The sequence below is a fragment of the Neofelis nebulosa genome, chromosome 2 (assembly GCF_028018385.1).
Source record: "Neofelis nebulosa isolate mNeoNeb1 chromosome 2, mNeoNeb1.pri, whole genome shotgun sequence".
Lineage (NCBI taxonomy): Eukaryota > Metazoa > Chordata > Mammalia > Carnivora > Felidae > Neofelis > Neofelis nebulosa.
The window spans coordinates 60420837-60446514 of record NC_080783.1 but is presented as its reverse complement, the minus strand read 5'-3'; the positions used below and the strand labels follow the sequence as shown (position 1 = coordinate 60446514).

At 43.0% G+C, this 25678-nt stretch overlaps 1 protein-coding gene across 9 annotated transcripts in view; it reads left to right on the top strand.

Moving 5' to 3' along the window:
* The window catches only part of RAPGEF4 (Rap guanine nucleotide exchange factor 4), a 290928-nt gene that overhangs the window by 254087 nt on the left and 11163 nt on the right, over positions 1-25678 (top strand). For all 9 annotated transcript variants that reach the window (XM_058713839.1, XM_058713831.1, XM_058713846.1 and 6 more), the window contains 12 exons: positions 94-244; positions 1959-2047; positions 3022-3052; positions 3258-3336; positions 4737-4883; positions 6634-6731; positions 12353-12478; positions 12900-13078; positions 15960-16050; positions 19861-19911; positions 21920-22007; positions 22416-22480. In XM_058713839.1, coding sequence (XP_058569822.1) covers positions 94-244; positions 1959-2047; positions 3022-3052; positions 3258-3336; positions 4737-4883; positions 6634-6731; positions 12353-12478; positions 12900-13078; positions 15960-16050; positions 19861-19911; positions 21920-22007; positions 22416-22480 — 1195 coding nt within the window. The remainder of the gene's footprint in view (positions 1-93; positions 245-1958; positions 2048-3021; positions 3053-3257; positions 3337-4736; positions 4884-6633; positions 6732-12352; positions 12479-12899; positions 13079-15959; positions 16051-19860; positions 19912-21919; positions 22008-22415; positions 22481-25678) is intronic.

The following is a 25678-nucleotide window of genomic DNA, read 5'->3' as shown; positions in this document are numbered from 1 at the left end:
TTCTGAAACCGGGACCTGTCACTCTCTACCTTTGCAAGTAGCTCAGTGAAATGAGTGTGAAATGGCTAGATGTCTTCCTTGACTCCGAGGCACTTACCACGCACAGCCTTCACAAGGCACAGAGCAGGAGAAAACAGACTACACCCTCAACAATAAGAGGCGAGTCATCCGCCTGGTGCTGCAGTGGGCCGCCGTGCACGGGGACGTGCTACAAGAGGATGATGTGGCCGTGGCTTTCCTCGAGGTACGTGGAGTCATCCCTTCCCAGAGTACGTCTTTGTCTTACGATCCAGGACTCTCCATAAGCATGGTAGCTTCCCTGGAGAGACTGTGATTGCAAATTCTCTTCTCTGTTAACATGTTCATCAGAAGGGTACTCTGAGAGGAATAGAGAACAACTTCAGCCATTATCCGGCCACTCATTCAATAACAGCTAGCATTTTAATGTATTTTCATTTGGTCTCTTTTTCTTTGTGTATTTTCTATGGTTATAATCACATAGTACCCATCATTTTGTAGGCTGCTTTTTCCACTTTATATAAGGAATTTTTCTATGTCAATACAGTCTTTCTAATAAAAATTTCAAATGACCTTTGAGTAGCTCTGCCACAGATATACTTCTTTTCCTCATATTGTTGAATATTTAAATCATTTACAGTTTTCACATTCCTCAAATAATAGTACAGTGAACCTTTTTCAGCAAGTAGATCTGTCCTTGGTTACATTCCTAGAAATAGGATTACTAGATCAAATGGTACCTATTTTTGAGTGGAGTGAAACAGATCATTTTATTGAGGACTTTCTAGGACCATGAAGTGGTTTCCAAAGGGACACGATTTATTTTGTAAGCACTGCTTTGAGCTGAACTTCCCTTTTCCTTCCCAGGGTCCCAGCCCCACATTGCAACATTGACCCTGGCACTGAGTCCTTGATGACTCACTCTGTCCTCCAAAACTTAGATGAGGATCTTCTATGCAGGCAAAAGGCAATGTGGCTTCTATTTCAAACTTTATCAGTCTGTATGTTCAAGAATGAATTATCCAAAAGAAATGTACCCCTTCTCTCCTGTGTAATCATGTAATTTGGCAGGCAGATTGGTGGGGAAGGGAGGAAGAGGAACTATGAGTGTCCCCAAAAGCTGTGGAAAGAAGTATTTTGAAAATATAAAGGAAAAATAGTAGCCTGGCTCATACATTGACTCCTGGCCTCTACAGGTTGAACAAAGGACTGTTTTGCAGATGGACCACAGTGGTGGTTAAGAAGGCATTGCCACAGTTGTCATCTTCTGCTCCTCAACAAAGCAGGGCCCAGCTGCTGCTGCTGGGCCATCAGGATAGTTCCCAGGACGTCCATAAAGAGTCCTGAGTTGGTACAAACTCAGCATAACTTCAGTACGGTACTGAAGACTATGCTGGCATTTTACTACCAAAAATCGACCACCATCAGTGGGCAATATTAAATAAACAACAAATGCTATAATAATATTTAAAATAAATGTTAAAATTTCCCTGAACAAATAGAGGTGAAAAAGTGCTCTTAAAGCGTAGGTTATAAAGTGACCCATTCTGAAACATTGCATTACGTTGCCTTTCCGATAAATATCACATGAACAATTCATTTGCAATTAAAAAATTCGAGTTCTTTTATTGTGGTAAAATATATCAAACATAAAATTTGTCATTTTAACCATTCTCAAGGACACAGTTCAGTGGCATTATTTAATTCACAATGTTATGCAACCCTCACCACTACCTATTTCTAAATCCTTTTCCCACTTGCAATTTTGAATTTAGACATATTGTAATGTTTTCTTTTTCTTTTTTGTCTCCAGTCTATGAAACCATAGTGTGGAGATGGCTAGCAAAGCAGATAACATAAGGACACATCTTTATTGATCTTTACAGAATTGTGCACCTTTGCAATTCTTATTAAAAGCCTGTGACTTTTGCCAATTACAGGAGTTTTATGTGTCTGTATCGGATGATGCCCGGATGATTGCTGCCCTCAAGGAGCAACTGCCCGAGTTAGAGAAGATTGTCAAACAAATGTAAGGAAGGGCTTGGCTTTGGGTGTGTTTTCATGAAGTAAGTGGCTGCCTCTCAGGCCAAACATCTTACAAAAAGCCCTTTGCCCCCAAAAGGTGAAAGCCGGTTTTCGGCAGGCACACAGTGTTCTGGTTTGAGTGGACAGGGCCTCGGGCGTAGGTGTGATGAGGCCAGATAAAGAGGGGGGAAGTTCTGCTCAGCTGTCTTCTGTTGCTGGACATCTGCCAAGAGAAAGCTTGGGACAAGGCAAAGATCCTCCTATGGGGCATCTAACTCAGTAAACTTGGGTCCTTTTTGTTCGAGGCAGTGAATCCAGTAATAGTCAGTGGCATTTAAAGAAAGTTTAGGAGGAATTACTTTATGGAAAATTCACTTTCTGCTGCCAAAGCTGTTGCTGGTGAATGTTTGTGTCCTCTTAGTGAAAACATGGAAGGTTTCACACACTGTACTTTGAGCCATACAGTAAATACTGGAAAGAGCGTCTGCTGCTAGAAAGACCTGAAAGCTAGAAAATGGTTTTCAACGTCAGTTCTGCCAGGAATCTGCCTGTGATGAGAGCTGATCTCTTTGTGTCTCCTCTGTGCTTGGTCTCCTGGTATTAAAATAAAGAGGTTTGGGGTGGCTGGGTGGCTCAGTCGGTTAAGCGTCTGACTTCAGCTCAGGTCATGATCTCATGGTTCGTGGGTTCGAGCCCATGTCGGGCTCTGTGCTGACAGCTCAGAGCCTGGAGCCTGCTTTGGATTCTGTGTCTCCCTCTCTCTCTCTGCCCTTCCCCTGCTCCTGCTCTCTCTCTCACTCTCTCTCTCTCTCTCTTTCAAAAATAAACATTAAAAAAAAATGAAGAGGCTCATATTGCTCCCGAAGGATTGCTGTCATTTCATTTTTGTGATGTAAGATTAAAGTTATACACAAATGAAGTAATTCAAAATAACGGTACCAATGCTATTAAATAATGTGCTTTCTCTCTTTCTCGTAGTTCAGAAGATGCAAAGGCTCCACAAAAGAAGGTAAGTGACAATGGATTAGGATCCTCTAATTGTGCCCTGTTGCATAACAATTCTCCAGTAATATTATAGTGCAATATAGAAAAGTGATGTGTATGTAAAAAGAAAATATGTTTTCCCCATTTCTTGACTCTGGCTGTTTCTCGGGTGTGTTTCCTCAGGGTTGCAAATATGCATTGGTCATTAAAAGCTGTTATTACTCTTACAGCACAAAGTTCTTTTGCAACAGTTCAACACAGGCGATGAGAGAGCCCAGAAGCGCCAGCCTGTCCGCGGCTCTGATGAAGGTGAGACATGTCTTCCAACTCATGGTTGTACAGATTACTCAAAGTCAGAATAAAATCTCCCCCCGGGAACTCTCAGCCCCACAGAATAGCTTTTCTTGGACTATGTCTTGGCACTCCAAATAGTTTGCTTGAAGGTGCCCTTTTGCATTCCGATTATTTATCTTCTTGAACTCTGGGCCTTGAGTGGAAGTGCTGGTCCACACTTCCCTGATTCAGCCTCTCCCTCACTACCACCTTTTCCTGAAGGAAGGAAAGATTATGTCAGGAACTAGTTGTCAAGGTTGCCCCTCTGGGAAGAGCTGGCAGGAAGGCAGCTGGCACTTTGCAATGTCACACAGAGGAGAAGGGCCAGGGTCATCTGCAGAACAGGACTCCTGCCCAGGGGGAAGCACTCTGATCCTGAGCATGGCCTTGTTAGCAGCCATCAGGGAGGTGCAGATGCTGACGATTACCGTTTGGTCGCTTAAAGATTTGTCTAGAGAATCACAACCAAAATAAAATTAATAATAATGGTAACATTTTCATTTGAAGACACAAATGAGTCTTGTAATTTAGGAGTGCCTCTAAACCCAAGACTTACAGTAGCTGCAATTGCTTCTAAGATTTGTGTTCAGAGGTGAGCGTGTATATGGGTTTGCTGAGCTCAGTACCCCACGTGCTGTGGCCCAGCCCCAGAGTACACAAAGCAGTGAACAAGTGAGCAGGAATGTCAGCGTGTTCACGTCGTAGGCAGAAGCACTCCTGTTGCAGAGGTGTTCGTGTTGACTCCGCACCACCACACCAGGCAGCAGTGACCCAGCAATCCCGCCTACAGCACAGCACTTCCTGTGTTATGAAAAAGAAACCCTCACAGACAAGGGCACACCCAGAAAACAGGCCTACACATACTTCATTTTTTCCCATCACTTCTATATGGATTTTTCACAAAAATCTGCTATCGTGTTTTTTTTTTTAATTTTTTGTAATGTTTATTTATTTTTGCGAGAGAGACAGAGTGCACGTGGGATAGGGGCAGAGAGACATGGAGACACAGAATCTGAAGCAGGCTCCAGGCTCTGAGCTGTCAGCACAGAGCCCGACGTGGGGCTCGAACTCACAGACCGTGAGATCATGACCTGAGCCGAAGTCGGACACTTAACCGACTGAGCCGCCCAGGCACCCCTGCTATCGTTTTTTGAGTTGGAGATGGAAGCCACATGTGTACCTATTCTCAGACCAATGCTGAGGTCAGGAGTTTGGGAAGCGGGCAGGCATAGGCATAGGTGACTACGAATAGATACAATAGTAAGAGTGACAAGACGATGCCACTTTGGGAGGATATCTAAACATTTCCCGTTGCTGATGGTTTTCTTAAGAATTCCCAAGACCAATTTGCCATATTGTTACTGCCTTCCCAATAGTTCTGTTTAAAGTCTATTGCATGGACCACACCTACACAACCATTCGGGTGCCGGTGGCCGCCTCGGTGAAGGAAGTCATCAGCGCAGTTGCTGACAAACTAGGCTCTGGGGAAGGCCTGATCATCGTCAAGATGAGCTCTGGAGGAGGTAACAGCCTTAATTAGCACTTTGGGCTTCTGCAAAATGGAATATCCAGTCCAATGAGAAACCCTGCCAGGAGTTAGCGTGGCCCATCCAAGCGGATCCAGAGGGACAAATTGGTGCTTGTGTGTGCTCCCACAAATAACAAAATAATACGGTTAGAAGTGGGCTGGATAAGTGTCTAATATGCCCCATTTTGTAGGTACCCACTATAAAGCAGAAAAAGGAGAAGTGATCTGAGGCCAGCTGGAGCTGAGGACTCTGGTGTGGATGCCAGCCAGGAGTTCTTTCTGTGTAAACCCTAAACAAAAAAGCTTAAGGCCTTCGAGCTCTGAGAAATGTGGACCCTAAGAGGGCCTCTGGCGTGAAGCTACAGGCCATAGGTTTCCAGAAGTCTGAAGTTGGAGGTGGTCATGGTCTAGTTGTTCCCATCTGTTGATGGTTCCCCTCCTTACCCTGTAGAGAGGGCAGGAGCTCAACTCATCGGATAAAATAAGCATATTTTCCCCATGGGATTACATGATTACCTTATGCATTGTTGAAATGTCATATATTCATTCACCATATATATCCACTGGCCACTGACTATGACTGGGACCGGAGGGATGTGCTGTGGCGGGCGGGAGGTAGCTAGTAACGAGTTACAATCCATACTGGCAAGAGTTTTGGAACCGTCAGCACACGTTGCAGTAAGTCCAGAGGAAGGAGCAGTAAGCCCATCTGGTCTGGCAATGATTTCATAGCCACCGGGGACCCTCCAGGATCAGGTAAGCCATTTTTGCCATGTCTGAAGGCAAATGATTCTACTGCTGCAGGATTTTTAGATGCATCATGGATTCCCTAGATATCCTCTTCCATTTCTGCCCCAGTCACACGGGACCCAGGATGTCCCTTTTCGCCCATCCCGCTGGCACACTTCCCAAGCTATCCTGGGTCCTTCCTCACCTTCCTTCAGTTTTTTGCCCAAATGTCAGTGTCTAACCGAGGCCCCCTCCTTACTTTCTTTGGTTCTCTTTCTAAAATTGTATCCTCTCCTGCTTATACAGACTTCCTTGCTTCCTTCCCTATTGTTTTTTTCTCCTCGTGGCCGCTCGCTCTCTGATACGTTTGTCTTTCTGACTGTGCGCATCCCTCACTGCAATGCAGGCTCTTTTTGGACTGGGATTTTTTGTTTGTTTGTTTGTTTGCTCCCTTCTGTATCCTCAATACCAGGAGCAGTGTCCAGCAAATAGTAAATGCTAAATAAATATCTGTTGAATGAATTAATTTTTACAATATAGGAGGCTTAATCCAGGTAACGCAATTGCCCTCCAAATGAGGGACTAAGTGAAAAAATAATAGTGAATTTTACATCTAAAATCTATTTGAGATCTCAGAAACCCCCTAAGTTTTCTACAAGTGATCTTTCCATCTCCAAAGTGCTGGGCATTATTACCATCTGGAAACATAATTTGTTATATAAATAGCAAATGTGGTTTTTATATATAATTACAGTTGCAGCACAGAACTGGGGGAATTGACCCTCGGGTATTTCCATTCCTGTTTTGTGGTCATTTCTGATGGCATTCTGAGTGTCATGTGCCTGCATGAATGCTGTGTCTTTTTTATTCAGTGGGTCCCTTCAGGACTGTATTTTATGCAGTCGCTCTGCGTGTTCCGGTAATTCACCGAGCCGGCAATTTGTTGGTGTGATTAGGGCAGTGCAGCAAATCTCAGATGCATTTAATAGGCAATCTCATGCTTTTTATGTTCACAGAAAAGGTGGTGCTCAAACCTAATGATGTTTCAGTATTTACGACGCTCACCATTAATGGACGCCTATTTGCTTGCCCGCGAGAGCAATTCGATTCACTGGTAGGTGTGGATGGCCTCCTCAGAGTAGTGTCTGCAATCAGAAAAACTTGTCTGGAGCTTAATTTTGCAGTTACGTTGAACCTAGTTGCCAAAAACTCTTGAATGTTACTCGGCTTTTTCTTTTTCTGTGCTCTATTAGGTAAGCCTCAGGTGTTCATTTGATATACTCTGAGCTTTAGATTTTCTTTCGTGAAAATTAGCCAAGTAGCACCATGACTGGGGCCTAATTCAGCTTTTAGAACTGTTTGTAGTAAACCACCTCCTTGAAATCCCTCCAATTTAAATATTAATGTTAAAAATCTGAATACTTAGACCAGGATAGAAAAAAAATTGTTTAAGACCAGATATTGCAATGTATCATACTCCTTAGGGAGATGTAGAAAAGGTATTATGGCAAAGCCACTCTCCGGTCTAAGAAAAATTCTGTTTCCTGGAAGTGGTCTAACTTGTGTAGGAAATACCAGAGGCCAGCCTTTCTTCCCTTAGTTTCTAAAACATTTGTTCCAAGCCCACACAGAACTGTCTGCAAATTAAAAGGATTAATGGGCTCATGTTAGCAACGGAGTAACCTACTCTCTTTTATGCAGGTAGGGTTTATGGTAGGGTTCATTTCTATTTACCCTATAAAAATTAGACATGTTGGTGCATAGCTCTCAACATATCTTGGAAAACCTTTGGGGCCAGTTCAGAGGATAGAGAACTAGTTTTTTCCATCTTTGGACACACAGGGCTGCTTTTACTAAGAAAAGTGCAACACAGGAGCGAGAGGTAACCAGCCTCACATTTCAGAGAATTTAACCACATGAGTGTTGCATAAATACATTCAAATGTCATCAAAACAGACATTAGAAGGAAATCAAGATTCCTCTCCTCTCAGGAACATTTTAGAGCTTGCTTTGGCCTCATGGTAATTCTGTGTTCTAGTCTGGGGGGAGCCATTTTGTGCACTGCAATGCAACTGTTGTATCTTAAATCCGCCTGGAGAGGAACTTAGCAGACATGGCATTCGTTCTCTGTCCCGCATCCGTCACTGCCCATGAGCACCCTTGCTTGCCTCAACCACTGGTGCTGGAAGATCTGTCTACACACAGCCCTCTTCATTTAGAATTTTAGTCATCTACATTCATTGCTTTCTAAAAGATATTTCCCAACACTGAGAGATGGGCGGCGGGGGGGGGGGGGGGGGGGGGCGGGGGAAGACTGTCATAAATGAGTCGTGCTGCCTTCTCCTGGAAATGAACACCATCATAAGCCAGGTCGGCTGTAGCCCTATTTACAGGTGCTGCGTGATGTGTTGGCCACACAGCGTTCAGCCTGTCTTGCCAACTGGTTCTTGGCCATACTATCCAAAGACATGGTGTCTGGATGGACAGTATGGACTTTTTCCAGCTCCTTATAGGGCAAGATACTGACTTTTTAAGCCTCTGTTTATCTGCACATCATCCTGCAACCTTATGAATTCTTAGTCCTTGCTAGTCTTCCATTCTAAGGCCTGAGTAATTGAAAGGCATTTACTTGGCAACAAGTACTGGGGAAATGAACTTGTTAGCTTCCTCCATGTCTGTGCTCTGCCATCCACTGGGGCACAGTTTTATGTCATCATACTAAGAAATGGTTGAACCTTACCTGCCTCACAACACCAGAGACATGGGGCCTTGTCCAGGTTTCTAAAGATTTCTCTGAGGACAGTCTTTCTAGGAAGAATGTATGCAAGATGACTCTGCAGTACAGAATGTTGGCCAAACTCTTTGATCTATCAACACATACTTAGGAAGTGTCTGCTTTGTACTTGGTGCTACGCTGGCTTCTGTGTGACACTAGAACTAGACCAGTCAGCCCAGAGACTCCATTCTTATGACAATTATGGTCATGTTAGGGAGATGAGACTAACACAAACAGCCTGGAGCAGAACAAATCGTAGGGCTAAATTGTGTTGTCTAGAAATAGCAGATTGCCAGCAATTTATCCTAGTTGGTTAAAGGCTTGGAACCTACAGCTTTACTCTCTTGACACTTTATTTGAGCATAAATGTGAGTACAGACAAATCATAATAAAATCCCATTATACTGTAATCTGGTTCTACTCTTACCAATTCACTAGTTCCTTAGACTTCTGTTTAGGGCCTATTATATCATTCCAGGCATCATGGATGGTTCTGCCTCTGGGATGGTCTTGAAGACGAATCCTTCATGGTTTTTGTGCCTCAAGGAGCTCAGAGTGTAGTGAGGGACTCCAGAGTGTAAGGAGAATCCAATGTGACAAATGTCATTGCAGAGCCAGGCACAGAGGGAGAAAGAGGGATGCTGGGGTGGCAGCTTACTTTAGCCATCTCTTTGTCACTTACAATCAGCATATCCTTTTTATATCTTAGGTTCTTCAACTGGATATTGGGGAGCGGGGGGGAGGGGGGACGGGTAACAATGCTGTTCTCCCAGGGGGAGAGTATAGGGGAGTTCTGTGCCTCAGGATAGGCAGTATTCAGACCTGCCTGTGCAGTGTAGACCCCACAGAATCTCTGCTGTGCTTCATCTGGTAGGAAACTTCCACAGGACCATCTATGAGGAAGTGGAGCAAGGAAGTGATCTGTTGGGCCCCCAGGATCAGCATGTAAATTCCCCACTTCACTTAGAAGAGCCACTTTGGCCGCTTAGACTGCCTCTTCTGTGTTTCATGGAGGGAAGGGATCAGCCTGCTCTTTGTCAAGGAGGGAGAAGGCTTGGTAAGCCCTGCCCACTCGAAAAAAAGAAATTCTGTTACTCTCTCAAAGGGGATGCAGCAGTGATAGACCAGCATCCATGACTTAAAGAATTTGATCTTTTTTTTTTTATTTTTTTTTTAACGTTTTATTTATTTTTGAGACAGGGAGAGACAGAGCATGAACAGGGGAGGGTCAGAGAGAGGGAGACACAGAATCTGAAACAGGCTCCAAGCTCTGAGCTGTCAGCACAGAGCCCGACGCGGGGCTCGAACTCACGGACCGCGAGATCATGACCTGAGCTGAAGTCGGCCTCTTAACCGACTGAGCCACCCAGGCGCCCCTGATCTATTTTTTTAATATTGGCATCGTCCCTACAGTTGTTGGGTTGGTTTCTCCCCTCTATGAGAAGCATGAGGCCCCAGGGAAAAGAGTCAGAGAGCTGGGCAGGCTGCAGAGGGAGAGAGCAGGAGGGCAGTTCCACAGAACTGCTGTTCACAGCAGCAGCTTCAAGAGGAAAGGGAAAACGTGGAGAGCCTGTCTGAGCCTGACAAGGAGTCCTCAGACCCAGTATTTAAAAGTGTCCCCAACTTTCTACCTGAGACCTGGCCTGCTTAAAACCATTCTCCTTACTTGCTTCCACAAGCTACTTACCCATAGATTCAGGTCAGTTCCCTAAGTTTCAAAACTTTGGAATGAATGTTTTTCTTCCTTGCCGTCCATGCCCTGCATAGCGTGAATCCGGAGCAACAGTGCTTAGCTCTTACATCCAAGCATTGTACAGATCCTGCTTCCCCCGGACATTTGTATTGCTGCAGTACGTGCGGGGAGACAATAATTTGGAAGGGGCTGCGAATGGGGACCTCCTCTGTGCCAGGCGCTGTGCTTACGGGATACACTCAAATTATTCCCGTTCAATCCTCTTAAAAAGCCTGTGTATCCGGTACTGTGACACTGAGTTCCCAGTGCCAGAAACAGACATTCAGGAGATAAGGGAATTTGTGGAATTAGAGTGAGGTTTGCATTTAGAGTCTGTTGCTCTCTGAAGCCAGTCTATGCAAAACCCCAGCCCCTTGTCTGGTACTCACAGACTTTGTAAAGCTGTTCGGTTCCCCTAGGCTCTTTGTTTCGGATAAACATGTCTCATGACAGCTTCCCAACCTTCCTGCCTCCCTTGCTATCCTTCAACAGACCAACCTGAGTGCTCTGGGGAAACCTTGCTGTTCTAACCCACCCAGGTTTGCCTCTTTAATCTTTTACAGCCCGGCTTCTTGGTCTCCAAGAACCTCTTCAGCCGCAAAATTCATTCGAAATGCCCACTAACTCTCAAAAAGCCCATTCATGTTCTCCCACGTGTCTGTCTGTATCTGGGTGTCAGGTGTGTGTTGATTCTGTCTGTCCTTTATACCCACAAATGAATGGCAGCAGCTGTTTATTGAGTGCAGAGCTGTACTCTCTGGTCAGGGCTCACTCCTCCCTTAGACTAATATTGCAGGGACCACTTACATCCTGAATGTGTCATTTCTTCAGTGTCCAGGATGCAGTGAGCACTTGAGGAATATAGTGGTTATGCATGATGATGATGATAACGAGGATGATAGAATTTGCACAATATTCGGGTTTCCAACCTAAGTATTGAATATCCCAACATGGCTAGCGTGATATTAGGGAAATTCTTTTTTTTTAATTTAAATTTTAGTTAACATACAGTGCAGCATTGGTTTCAGGAAAACCCAGCGATTCATCACTTACATACAACACCCAGTGCTCATCACAAGTGCCCTCCTTAATACCCATCACCCATCTAGCCCTTCCCCCACCCACCTCCCTCCCTCAGCTCTCAGTTTGTTCTCTATTATTGAGTCTCTTGTGGTTTATGGAAAATTCCCCTTCCATTCATGTGCCTTTGTAACTTTGGACATATATTACAGAGCCATAAATATTCACATATTATACATAAGTTTCCAATGTATGCAAATCATTCGTTTTACTGAGGAGAAACACTCTAGGTCATTTATCAAAAAATACAAGTGAGATAAGTCAGTGGGATTGAAAGTTTTGAATGAGGGCGTCCCAGAAAGTAGCAGCGTTTGGTTTTCTGATGCCCTAGCCCAAAACACCATGACCATGTGGATATCGTTTCTGGCTCAGCATGTCTCAGAGAGTGGAGATGTAATCTCAGTGCACAGAGCCCTCTGTCACCTAGTAAGCCCAGGCAGTGTGTTGTAAGAGCTGGATGGACAGCGCCACAGTCTCTGGCTCCTGCCGCAGTAGGGAGTGCTGTGGCTAAATGTCCACAACTGCCATGCCAGCACCTGCTCCAGAACAGCTTCAGTGGAACACAGAAGGAAAACCTCCCCAAGAAATTCTTATATCTTCACCAGACAAGAGGTGTTGTTTCCAGGGATCTCCCAGGCCCCAGCACAGGTCACTCCTTCCCAAATCTTAATTACCATGGTCCACGTTTTTCAGTCCCTGGAGTTGATGACAGTGAGATGGCACTGAAGCTAGTGGGCATTAAGAGCAGAGGCATCTTTCTCCTCTGTGCAAAATCAAAGTTTCAAGACCCTCCTGAAAACATCTCCAGAATCCTTTCCCCTCGGGACCTCCATAAAGCATTCAGCATTAAAAGTATTTATCTGGGGCCCCTGGGTGGCTCAGTCTGTTAAGCGTCTCACTTTGGCTCAGGTCATGATCTTACGATTCATGAGTTTGAGCCCCTCATCCGGTGAGGTCAAGCCCCTTCCAGGCTCTGCACTCTTTCTCTCCCCTCTCTCTGCCCCTCACTCGCTCTGTCACTCTCTCTCTCTCTCTCTCTCTCTCTCTCTCTCTCTCTCAAAAATAAATAAATAAATCCAATTTAAAAAATGTTTAAAGTACTTCTCTGCTCTGAGATTCTGATGTATTTTTGCATTATTATTCATAGACTCCCTTGCCAGAGCAGGAAGGCCCAACTGTTGGAACAATGGGAACTTTTGAACTGATGAGCTCCAAAGATTTAGCATACCAGATGACAATTTATGATTGGGAACTCTTCAACTGTGTGCATGAGGTAAGGTGCTCGATTGAGAGCATTAGTAGGCACCATTGCAATCCTGGATGAAGTCTACTGGCATTACTCCAATGCCAATGTCGGTTATGTGCTGCAATGTGGAAACCACATGATCCTTTTTGTAAATATTGAGTTGATTAATAAAGCCTATTGTAAAGTCTTTGAGTATTAAAGAAAAATCTTAATGGTTTACAGCAAGCTATGTCTTCCTGAGTATATTAAGCCAACGGCACCTGGAGTATAGTTATATATTTAACAAGCCTCCCTGAAGCCCTCTAGCTCTGTAGTACGAGTTGAATCCTGGCCAGTGATTGTATTCACATGTGCTGACCCATGTCAATTTGTCTTGACAAATAGAGAAGCCTCATTGGTGTTTTGATTGAAAAACAAAGAAATGAAATTGTTTTCCTTTCTTTTCTAGCTGGAGCTAATCTATCACACATTTGGAAGGCATAATTTTAAAAAGACCACAGCAAACTTGGATTTGTTCCTGAGGAGATTTAATGAAATTCAGTTTTGGGTTGTCACTGAGATTTGCCTTTGTTCTCAGCCCAGCAAGCGTGTTCAGCTCCTAAAAAAATTTATTAAGATAGCAGCCCAGTAAGTATCATTAGCTTAAAAAGAGAAAAACATTTGAGCTGCATTTTCATTTTGTTCCCTTAGGCTGCACCTTAAAAAAAAAAAGCAAGATATAGGATCTTCTTATGCACAAGGAACAATCACAGGAGCTTCAGAATAACTGAACTCTTGTAAAAGATTCATTTCATATGGCTTTTGGAATACTAGACATCAATATATAATAAGTTACCATCTTATAGCACTGCTGCTGAAGTCAAAATTGTGACCTCTTTTTGCTCTGAACTACCGTGGCTTTGTGCCTCCTCCAGTTTATTGAGTCCTTCAGCAAACAAAGTTCTAGAAAAGTTGTATTTAGAAGGCCGTTCAAGTCAATGTCCAACATGACACCATCTCGCCAGTAGAGGGCAGTAGAAACATGCATGTACACCAGTACGGCCCAACTTAGCCAGAATAAAATCAGTAAAATGCATAAAGCTGAGCTAACCTAGTACATGAAAATCATCTCCATCAACATCAGAAAAAGCAAGCAACTTAAAAATATTCTATTTAATAGCACTTCATGGGAAACAATTTATTTACTGCAGGGGCCAGTTAGATTTCTCCCTGACATGAATTTAATCTTCTCCTGCTATTTAGATATGCCTGACAACCTCCTGTTTACTTCCATGTTTTTGGTATCACCACAGTGCTAAAAATAAAATGCTAAATGTGGCCCATGGCTGGGAGACTTCTTTCTAAATTCAGGGAGCTCTAGCACAGGAAGGTGGGGAGCACAAGTGACCCCAGCTAGCAATTTTCTTGAGCCAAATAGTTTAGATCCCATACAGAGTCTGATTTCCAGAGCTAAACAAAGAAGTAAATGCTGCTTGACATTTTATACACGCCAGTTTGCCAAATGCTCCGAATTATTTTGCCAAAAATTTGAGGGTTCAACAGCCTATCCAAACCCTCAGATTCAAATGCTGTTATCTCTTAATTTGGAAAAGCTGCCTTTTTGAAGAAAGATTTGGTAAAAATGTTACTTATGAATTTATGGTTCACAGGATAGCCATTTTTTCTAGGAGACTGAACAGCCTTGTTGCAAGGGACAGGTACCTTTGCATATTTGGAAGGAGAGGATCACCGAAACTCTGAACATACGTGCTTTCCCGTGGTAAAGAGCACATCCGGTCTTCACCTTTGCCTGGCAGTGCTGGCTGGAGCAGGGGGAAGAGAACAGCAATCTGCACACCTGTGTGGGAGATGAGACAACCTTTGGGCTTTCCCAGTCCCAGTTATTTATGATGGAAACATAAGAGAGCCTTTCAAAAACTCAGGAATTTTTTTTAATGTTTTTGTCTTTTTTACCTTTCTTCCTTCTGATTATGGAAATGAGTAGGTGGCTTTGGCCCTTGGTATAAATTGCTTTATATTATTTAACCTTTACTAAGCTGTGCTGCCCTACAGTGGAACTGTTTACACAGCCTGGCTGGAAAAGATTATGAACTCTCATAAACCAAGATCTACAAGAATGTGATCTAAATCTGGGGGCAGTAGTATGTTTTACGTGGTATTTTTAGAGAACTTGGACAAATTCTATTTAAGCTCTTCGACTTGCCCAGAACTTTATAAAGTTGGGGGTTCCAGTGTTATCATCCCCTTTTACAGATGAGGAGACTGAGGCATGGGGATATTTCGTGACTTTCCTGATAAAGTCAGTTGGTAACACTGACCAGAGCAGTGATCAGAAAGGCAGGTCTGTGTGCCTGCGTGTTCTTTCAAGATCACATGGAAAGGACAAAGACAAACACATATTCGTGATGTTATACCCCTTCCACCCCAGGGGGTCTCTGAAACTCCTTTCAGCCCCTGACCTGAGAGCCACTGCTCCAACACAGCAAAGTCCTTGCTTACCTTTTCACCAGTGAGATAAGACACGTGATAGCTTCTCTGAAATCTGTTTTCCTCTTTCCACAGAGATCATTTAAGAATCACTCATTGCTTCTTCTGTAAGGAGAACACAGGCAGCAAAAGCAATGATTTAATTAGCCTTTTGCAAGAATGTTCATCTGAACAGGATTTAATTATGATGCAGTCGACTTAGTCGACCATATTGATTTGGGTAAAGGATTTGCACTTGTTGAAAAATTAATTCTTTCCCTTTTCAAGGAGCTGGTATGAGGAAGTTAGGGATTCCTTTTTTTTTTCTTCTTTAAGTTAAATCAAGTACCTAGGCTAAATATTGCCATTCTAATAAGAGTCCTTGATATTGTTCCACAGTATTCTTATTCCCAAATATATACTCATAAAGGCTAATATTTGCATAAGTACAGATTCAAATTGATCTCACTGACCTCACTGACATCAGTTAAATGCAAAGAAAATAAGGTTATTTTTAGGTCAATTGTTTAGGTTATTTCTCAGCTTCATAGGGATTGTAAATTGATATTTCTCAACAAATTAGAAGCATTCACATGGCAGGTAGAAGTTATGGCGGCTGTAGCAATATGACCTCCTAGTTCCTCTCTCAGGCTGCCAGAGGAGGCGTCCAACTTCAGGCTAAAAGTCTGAATGTCTTTGAGGACGTTTTGCCTACTTCTCCTCTTATCCCATGAGATGTTTCCTTCCATGTCCAACGAGGCTTTTAGGAAGCTTTGGGATCGTAGTAACGATCCCCAGGGTAGGGGTCTTTCAATTCCTTCTCAGAACCTGAACCTAGATGGCCAGAACCATTATAGTGGGAAGTCAAATAGCCTAACATGGTCATCCAAGTGGAACTTCTACGGTGCATTAAATCTATCATTGCCTGTTCTCATAAAGAGTCCTGACGAATATTAATGACTATCAGAAAATAGAACTCTAAGTTTTTTAAATCTCACTCAAAAGTGGCATTTTACTCAAACACGTGCCTCTTGTGTTTCAGCTGTAAGGAGTACAAAAATCTGAATTCCTTTTTTGCCATCGTCATGGGGCTAAGTAATGTTGCTGTAAGCCGCTTGGCACTCACGTGGGAGGTAAGCTTCAGCTGAGATCCAGCTGTGACTTTTGCCTTAAGAATAAAAACACAGGCTCACCAGTGAGCTTTTTGAATAGAAATATCACTCACACTGGTATAACAATGGAAAAGGTGGGACACTTTGAGGGAAGTGACCTGTCTTCCTTTTTCCAGTTGCCTGAGAGTGTGAATTTAAAAAGGTATTGTCCTTTTGTGTAGGGGGGCGATGAGGGGGTCTTAGCTTCTTGGTCTCTACAATGTAAATAATAATACATCTGGTTCCTACGTACAACATGAATCAACATCGTTGCTTGGATGATGTCAAAGGTTTTTTTGTTCATAGATTCTGTTGTTCTCTGGAATGTCTGCTTATTGCTTTTGCAATAAGCCTTATCTGTAATTAAGAGAGGACAGAAGATCCATTTTTAACCAAGTAGTCATTTTGCTGCAGGGAAAATTAGCCAGAAGGCCAACTGTTTGGCCCAGTTGAGTACTAAGTATCTCTTAACCGCCTGGCCGTCGGCTCTGTGTATGGAAGAACAACAGTTGGCTGATATTCAAGTTGGAGCAAAAGTTATGCAGGTGTGCTGTGAATTTCTATAGCAAATATGATTAATGGTTTGTTGACAGTTGGTTAATTTGTGGTACACATCTCCAATTTTCATCAGCTAAGTACTCAAAATGTGCCTGACCCCTACATGTGGTATATAGTTAAAGAAATACTAATCTCTAATAGAACATACACACAAAAATAGACTCTTACTAAAAATAAAAAAGTATGTGTAAGTGGGACGCAAAAAGAGGTCAAGGAGTAGGTAACAGAGACTTAATCTGCAAGGGTGCTTTTAAAAGGCACCAAAGGCAGCTGTTTGCATCTCTAAATATTTTCCTTAAAACATTTCCTTCCCCACTTCCCTCTTGAAACTGTTTTCTTTCTCGGTCTCTCCTAAATGTTTCCATTGTTTATAGGACAGGTCCTCACAAGTTCTTCTGTCTTGGGTTTCTCTTAAAATTCCAGGCAGATGCAGCACACAGCAGCTCATCCCCTGAATATAGGAATGAGGGAATTGGTGAGGCCTGCGTGCCACGCAGCTGTATCATCTTCCAGCTGGTAAAAGGACGGAGTTAGGGCTGCCACTGAATTGAAGCAACGAAGCCGTTATGCAGGCTCCCCTGTCGTGCAGCCCAAGGCTCCTGGAATCTGTGGAAACCTAGGGTTCCCTCTCAGACAGTATGCTTTCCCCAGCCGGTTTCCAGCGTCTGATGCCCACGCAGAGTCTAGATGGTTTGGCTGGGAAAATCAAGGAAGGTATAAAGCCTTACAGGGGTCCCGGAAGGCAGGTGTATCACATAACAGCAGCCAGACGTCAAGGCCGTAGCACAGTGGAAACACGACCAGAGTCTCCTTTCTTGTCTAAAGAGAAAAATAGGAGGCTATTTGGGTCGAGCACGACGGTGCAGTCAGCAAAAGGAGAAAGTTAACAGGGAATATGAAGAAATCCATCAGTCTGTGAGCTTTTGGCCTGTTGCTGAAAGAGAAAACCCCTCCTCATTCGTAAGATTTTTATAATTATATCATTCTGTAGGAAGACCTTTCATTCGTAAGCATCCTTGATTCGGGTTGATCTACCCAAATCCATGCGCTCCCCATAAGGGCCCCAGCAAAGAGCATGATGCCTCCCTCCCACAGGGGCAGTGTGAGAGACGGCGCCTGACCGCCCTCCCCTCCCCCACCGGGAACTACAGAGCACACGTGAAACCGTCAGTGAACAAAACGGGAGAAGGAGTTAAACCTCATGGCAAAGGGAATGGTCCCACTTGGAGGGGAAAGACCACTCTGAGATCAAGCAAATGGGAGTTAAATCCTGGAGCGCTTTCTGGGCCTTGGCAGCATTGACACCGTGGGCCAGATGACTCTTCATTGCGGGCTGTCCCGTGTGATGTCGGATGCTTAGCAGCATCCCTGGCTTCGGCCTGCTACCTACCAGTAGCACCTGTCACTCCACCCCACCCCAGGTGTGACAACAGAAAATGTGTGCAGATATCACTAAATGGCCCCCAGTGGATGTGGGGGGAGGGGTGCAAACCTGAGCCCAGTTGAGAATCGTTGCTCTGGAGGCACAGGGTGTGCATAGATAATAGTATTAAGACCCACAAAAATATGTGTTACCCTATGCCCTTTGACCCAAACGCCAGTTAAGTAAAGAAAGAGAGGTAGAAAGACCAATCTAACCAAAAATGTAATTCACTTCAAATTTTTAAAGTAGTCTGTGTTAGTAGAAAGTTATCGGCTAACGTGGTGATTTGGATACTACACGTGGAATGAGATCCTTGCATCCTTTGATGCCTCTCCCAGCTCTCCTCCCTTTGGACATTCCCTCAGAGCAAGGGTATCCGGTTCCCCAGAGACCTAACTTGAAAAGAGGTACTAGGAAAATGAGCTTGGAGGACATGTGGGAGACTAGTAAGATTTTTGCACAGATGTTTAAATGGGAAGATGACAAATTAATTCAGCTATGAGAGAGAAAGAAGAGAGAGGAGCTCTCCTGTGATTGCAGAAGCCGAACTGGTGAATCCGTTGTTGCCAGTAGACTTCCCGTGGGAAGAACAGCTGAACTCCGGATCTCTAGGGCCGAGGACGGTGCTTCCACAGACTCGGGAGAGGATGCACACCACGCTGCTCTGCCTTGGCGTGGCCCTGTCAGAAGAGAGAAGTTAGGGTTCCTAAGATCTCAGGACCCAAGCAAAGTGAGAGCCAGTAAATTCAAAGGTGACTCGATAATGGCCTCCTTGTGTCAATCGATATATGGGTACAGCCCACGGTGCTACCTCAGGTACTAAATTGGTAGAATCATCAGTTTTTGTATAACAGCAGGGCAGAGAAATCAGAGGGGAGAAATGCTTGTGTGGAAAATCACAAGTATGCAAGAGAAGCCCTAGAAAGGGGCAGGTGATGTGAATTACAGAGGCTCTGGCCATCAGTAGCTGTGCCACGTTGGGCATGTCATTTAAACTGTGAGACCTCATGTGTCTGGGTGGCTCAATCGGCTAAGCATCCAATTTTGGCTCAGGGCGTGACCTCACAGTTCATGGGTTCAAGCCCTGAGTCGGGTTCTTGCTGATAGCTCAGAGCCTGGAGCCTGCTGTGGATTCTATGTCTCCCTCTCTCTCTGCCCCTCCCCTGCTCACACTCTGTCTCTCTCTCTCTCTCTCTCAAAAATAAATAAACATTTAAAAAAATAGTAATAAAAAAAAAACTGTGAGACTTAATTTCTTCCCTATAGTAAGCAAAGGTTTAATCTATTCAAATAAATGTTGATTAAGCAGTAACTATGTACCTGACACTTGTTTAGGCACTGAAGAGATAGCAATCAACAAAACTGATAAGTTTCTGTCCTCATGGAGTTTACATTGTAAGGGAGGAGGAGGATTGAAATAGGTGGTTTCTAAAACTTTTAATCCTAATATTCTTTGGTCTAAATTCCTAACTGTGGGAATTGGAGAATTTAAGGTGTGGGAGGAGGTGATTCCAAACCACTTATGGTCTGAGAGTGCAGTCCTCCTGATAAATAATTAGAAAACATTATAAAAACAGTAAGACCAAAGCATCCATAGTTACTTTTGTTTCAACGAGGTTAAGAGTTTTAAAAGGTAAGTTCTCTATATTCCAGAATATGCTCAAATGACAAGACAGATAACAGTCTGGTCTGCTTTAGACATGTTTGATTAAGAGCCAAAGAAATACATTTCCCCTAGAAATGGTAACATGTGATACAGATCTAGATATTGAATCCGACACATGAGTGTGGTATTTTCATTTCATTAACAGAAACTGCCAAGCAAGTTCAAGAAGTTCTATGCGGAGTTTGAAAGTTTAATGGTAAGTGACAGTGGCTCCTTTATTCTGTTCACTGTCTGCATTAATCCAGTTTCTGATTAGCTGAATTGAAGTTCTCATTTCAGAAATTTTACCTGTCCTTGTATGACTTTAAGAAGTTTATGATCCCGTTTTAGTGCTGCTAAAACAAGCATGTCTGACTAATGAATGGCACCCTCAGGAACCAACTTAAAGAGGACTTATGTCCCACATAAGGTCAATTTGTGTAACTAAGAAAAGCAGTGTAATAGGATCCTTTCCGCCTAGCATAGGTTGGCTATGGGTTGGAAGCTGCATTTTCCTTGGCTTGCCAAAATTATTGTTCCCCATTGGCTGGGAGGTGTTAACACCAGAAAAGGAGTGAGTAGGTCTTGGTAGGAGTGATGGAATGGTCTCAGAGAGGGCACATGGGGCTGGCTGTGCAAGGCAGAGAGGAGGGGAGTCAGAACTCCCAGGGAGGAGGGGGTGCTTTGGGAGAGGGGCATCTCATGGGTGGGGTTTGTTTTACACATTTTGTATTTGCTCTCAAAGGGCGTCTCTCCCCTCAGTCCCTGCAGGCAAATCTCACTCTCAAGCAAAAAACGAAACAAAAAGCAAGTTATTTTCATGTCAGCCGGGAAATTGTCTTAAAACAAAACTCAGGGGTGCCTGAGTGGCTCAGTTGGTTGAGCATCTGATTCTTTATTTCAGCTCAGGTCATGATCCCAGGGTCATGGGATTGAGCCCAGCATCAGGCTCTGTGCTGAGCATGGAGTCTGCTTTGGGATTCTCTCTCTTTCCCTCTCTGCCCCTCCCCACTGGCTCATGCTCTCTCTTTTTCTCTCTCTCTAAAATAAAAATGTTTTAAAATAATAAATAAATAAAGCAAAAATCAATTTAAGTCTACCTTTCTTTTTTTTTTTTTTTAATAGTAACAACCAATCTTTATTGAACTCTGTGTATTCCAGGATTGAGCAAAGTAATTTGTAACCATTAATTTATTTAATCACCAAACAATCCTTTGAGGTAGCTCTCATTATTATCAGCTCCATTTTTACACGTGAGAAATTGAAGAACAGAGATTAAGAATCTTTTTTTGTGCTATGAACCAGCAAGTGTTTTTTTTTCCAGGTTATTAATTCTTTCTTTTTGTTTTATTTTTTATTTTTTTTAAATTTACATCCAAATTAGTTAGCATATAGTGAAACAATGATTTCAGGAGTAGATTCCTTAATGCGCCTTACCCATTTAGTCCATCCCTCCTTCCACAGTCCCTCCAGTAACCCTCTGTTTGTTCTCCATATTTAAGAGTCTCTTCTGTTTTGTCCCCTTCCCTGTTTTTATATTATTTTTGTTTCCTTTCCCTTATGTTCACCTGTTTTGTCTCTTAAAGTCCTCATATGAGTGAAGTCATATGATTTTTGTCTTTCTCTAATTTCACTTAGCATAACACCCTCCAGTTCCATCCACGTAGTTGCAAATGGCAAGATTTCATTCTTTTTGATTGCCGAGTAATACCCCATTGTATATATAGACCACATCTTCTTTTTTTTTTAGAAGTAGTTTTTATTTTATTTTTTTTTTCTGTTCATTTCATAGTTTTTTTATTGTGAACTTTATTGTCAAATTGGTTTCCATACAACACCCGGTGAGACCACATCTTCTTTATCCATTCATCTGTCGATGGACATTTGGGCTCTTTCCATACTTTGGCTATCGTTGATAGTGCTGCTAAAAACATGCGGGTGCATGTGTCCCTTTGAAACAGCACACCTGTATCCCTTGGATAAATGCCTAGTAGTGCAATTGCTGGGTCGTAGGATAGTTCTATTTTTACTTTTTTGAGGAACTTCCATACTGTTTTCCAGAGTGGCTGCACCAGCTTGCGTTCCCAAGTCTACCTTTCTTTTATAGCTACACTTGGTTGAAAACTATCTGATTGTGGGATAACAAACCTAGGTGTGTTAGGAGGCAGAGGGGGTGGTATGTGTGTCATTTAGTCATTAACCAGCATCTCTTTGTTTCTCTAAAGGATCCTTCTAGAAACCACAGGGCCTACAGGCTGACAGTAGCTAAGCTGGAGCCTCCTCTCATCCCCTTCATGCCTTTGCTCATTAAAGGTAATTCTGAGGGAACCCACAGGTCAAGCCAGTGATGAGTGTGTGGGGAAGAAAACGAACAAGAGCCTCAACAGACTGATCTCTTTGGGAAGAACAGTCCTGTCCCTTCCACCTTCTTCATCACCTCCTCTCCCCCTTGACTTTTCTGAAAGTGTTAGGAAGATTACGGGAGCAGCAGGGATCCATGATTTGGAAGACTTGCTAGGGAAACAGTTAGTTTAGAAATTTTACTAATCTCAGGTAAAGTGCTTTCAAAAGTTAAACACCTAACATAAAAGGAACTATTATCAGCTTTCTTCAACTGCAGTGTTATGCAAATCCTCCAGCATAATCTAATGGTGCTATTGTGGTTTCTTAGTATGACATATTTCTGTTAGTGATTAGAATGTGACTTTTATTTCTTTGCAGATATGACATTTACTCATGAGGGGAACAAGACGTTCATTGACAATCTAGTAAACTTTGAAAAAATGGTACGTACGGTATTGTAACCTTAACCACAATGTTTCTTTAAAATAAAATTTGCATTTGTACTAATAAAGGAAATAATTTCCATATATGCTGCCATGTTAAAAAGGTAGTTACGCATAAAGGAGTTTTGAAATATTCGGCTCAAATTGGCTACCTATTTTAGCCTGTCAGTTCTCTTTTGTGCAACTGAATGGCGTTTGTGCTGCAGTTCACAGCAGCAGCTAGCTTTTATGCCGTGTGCTTCGTCCTTGGCTGCCTGTTGCTAAAATGCGTGAATGTTCCAGAGTGACTTCTATGTTGTTGTTTTGTTGTCAGGTTTGTAGAGCTAGACTTCCCTAGGATGCCTTTGAATTGTTTATCTGTTGAGCCTGACTTTAGTGCACGTAGGTAAAAGGCAACTCCATGGCAGATCTTTCTTGCGGAGTATTCATCTAAATGTATAAATAAATAAAGTTCACCCAAGTTCAGAGAGGGAACTTGAAAATCTTCACAACCAAAAACAATTTTTTAAAGAAATAACAGAAGTGAAACTGGCACGTATTCAGTATTCTGCAGCTCCCTTCATCAAGGAAAAGCTCTTATCTGGCATTGGTTACTTTGCAGTTTATTTTCTTATCTTCCGTGAAGCAATAAAGCAGGTCATGCCAAAACCTATCTTTAGCTACAAAGTGCATGTTAATGGAATGCTCCATTGTCTTCTAAATCCTTTGGCTGCAGCCTGGATGGATGGGGTGTTACAGCCTTATCTCTGTGTGGGTAAGCATCTGCCTGGGGTTATGGTTTGCAGTGGTGAATGTGGTGGCACTGCAGGAAAAGCTCAGGACTCGGGAGTTCAGGAGACAGGAGGTTCAATTCTCAGCTTCGTCCCCCATAGCGGCCCCATAAGTTCTCTGTGCGTCCGTTTCCCCAACAGGAAGTAGCGATCATGCCTACTCTCTCCATGTCTGGAGATTGTCAATGGGTCCAGGGCACGTAAGCATTCCTGTATGCCATAGAGTGCTATAGAATTCTTCTCAGAAAACTGTTCTTCTCATCATTCCTTGATATCCAGCTGGTATGTATGACTCCAGGGCAACTGGAAACATCATGCAGTGATCCTGTAAGGATTGGACCATCCAGCTTTGGGAATGAGCAAGCCCAGCCTGGTGAAGAGGTCGAGCAATTGCTGGGCAACAGGTTTCCATGTCTTCGGCATGAGTTCACACCTCCTCAAAAGGACTCCATACTAGATGGCAAATATTTCCTCAGCGGTCTTCCCCTCCAAAGGCAGAGTACAAACATCTCTAATACTGTGTCAGTTTAGTAATTCTTTGGTCAAAGGAAAAAACATTCTTTTGTCTTGCTCACTTATTAGTATGGAGAATTAAACATATTTCCCTGATTTCTCAAAACTTGTTTTCCAGAAATGAAAGATTTAGCAAATAGGTAAAGAACCTTCCAGATCACTTATGCAGAAATGCAAACTGAGGGGTAGCTGAGCCAACTATTTGACTATAAAATATACATGTGCACAGAGGCGTAGAAGTCAGAGTTTCCTAAAGAGGTGACTGAGCTTTAAAACTTTTGATCATTAAAGTTAACTGAACAGAACAAACAAGGATAGCAAAACTATCTGTCAAGGAGAATGAAAGTTGTTTCATCTGGGCTTTTAGATCTTGGTGTTGCCTCCGTAACCTTCAAAGGAAGAGTCGTATTCATTGGATATTAAGATAATTCCCCTTCTCCACTTCTCCACTTCTCCACTTCTCTACTTCTCTACTTCATGCCCACAGCCATGGGTTCTTAAATGCCTACCTGTGAGAGGAGACCCTTCATACCCTGCTCTTCACATCCCGTTCTCAGAGACATTCCACTTTAACTTAAAAGCAACTGAACGGCCGGGAGAGCAGTTCAGCTGTGATAACAGAAACCTAAATTGACAATGGCTTAAGCAAGCTAAGTTGTTGTGTTTTTTTCTTCATGTGAATGTCTAAGCGAATGTGATAGCTTATGAAGCAGTCAAGGTTCCCGGCTTCTCCTCCCTTGCCATATCACCATGGTCCAAAATGGCAGACCAGCACCACCCCATTGCAGGTACAGGGAAGGGGAAAGGGAGAAGGTGAAGAGAGTGAAGGGAGTACTGAAAGAGAACTGTTTAGTTCTCTACTATAGCAACTATAAATTGTATTTCATTTAATAAATCACACCACGAGAAAGTTTAATTTTACAATTACCTTTCTGTGAGTTTAGTGTTACTGGTAAAAGAAATGGAATTTCAAAACAAGATTTGATTATGTTTTTTAAACCTGACCTTGACCAACCTGGCACTTGTTGTTAGCTTTCCCACCTTCTATCCCCATAAACAAGCCCACCCCTGTTCCCATAGCATCACCCCTGCCACATACAACTCCCACTGGTGGCCCCCCACTGACGCTGTGTGTCTTGGGAAGGATACAACTCTCTTTTCAAGTTGACGTCCACACCACTTCCCAGTCATTCATCAGCCAGGCCAAGGTGGTGAGCAGAACTGGCAGACTTTGTGGGGCTGGTAGGCGGTGTCCCCAGAGGGAACCCCTGCCAGGGGCAGAAGTCACCAGGGAAGCCAGGAACACAGATGCCTTTTCTTGGTGGCAGCATTGCCCAGTCACAGCAAACTACTGTGCCAGCCCTAAGTATTTTTATTTTGAACCTTTTTACCCTTGAGGTATGAAATGAGGATTAGAGAATTTGTTGCATATTGGTTTTCAGGATTTATGAGTATGAACAAAAGAGAATTCACACTCTGATCCTTATGCAAAAAAAAAAAAAAAAAGGCAGACATTCTTTCATTTGGGGGGAACATAAAGGAGTATTCAAAAAAATGTTTGAATAAAGCCCTTTGTATCTTTCTATGGCATACATGAATATTTATAACATTTAGGAGGTAGACTAGCAATGGATTAGAGGATAATATGCTGGCTGGCTGCCACTATCCCAGGCTGCATAAAGCATGCTGATAGCCACGGATGCTACTGTATTAGGAGGTTGGTTCTATTTCAGACATACCCATATTTAGGTGTATTTATTTATGAACATTATTTTAAGATAGTCATTTTATTTGGAATGAGAGGCATGGGGCAAGCTTCTACACTTCTGGAAACATTAACAGAAGCTAACTCATTGAGGAAAGAGAAATGCTTTGAATCCTTTTATTTCTGTATCAGTAATTACAGCATTACATA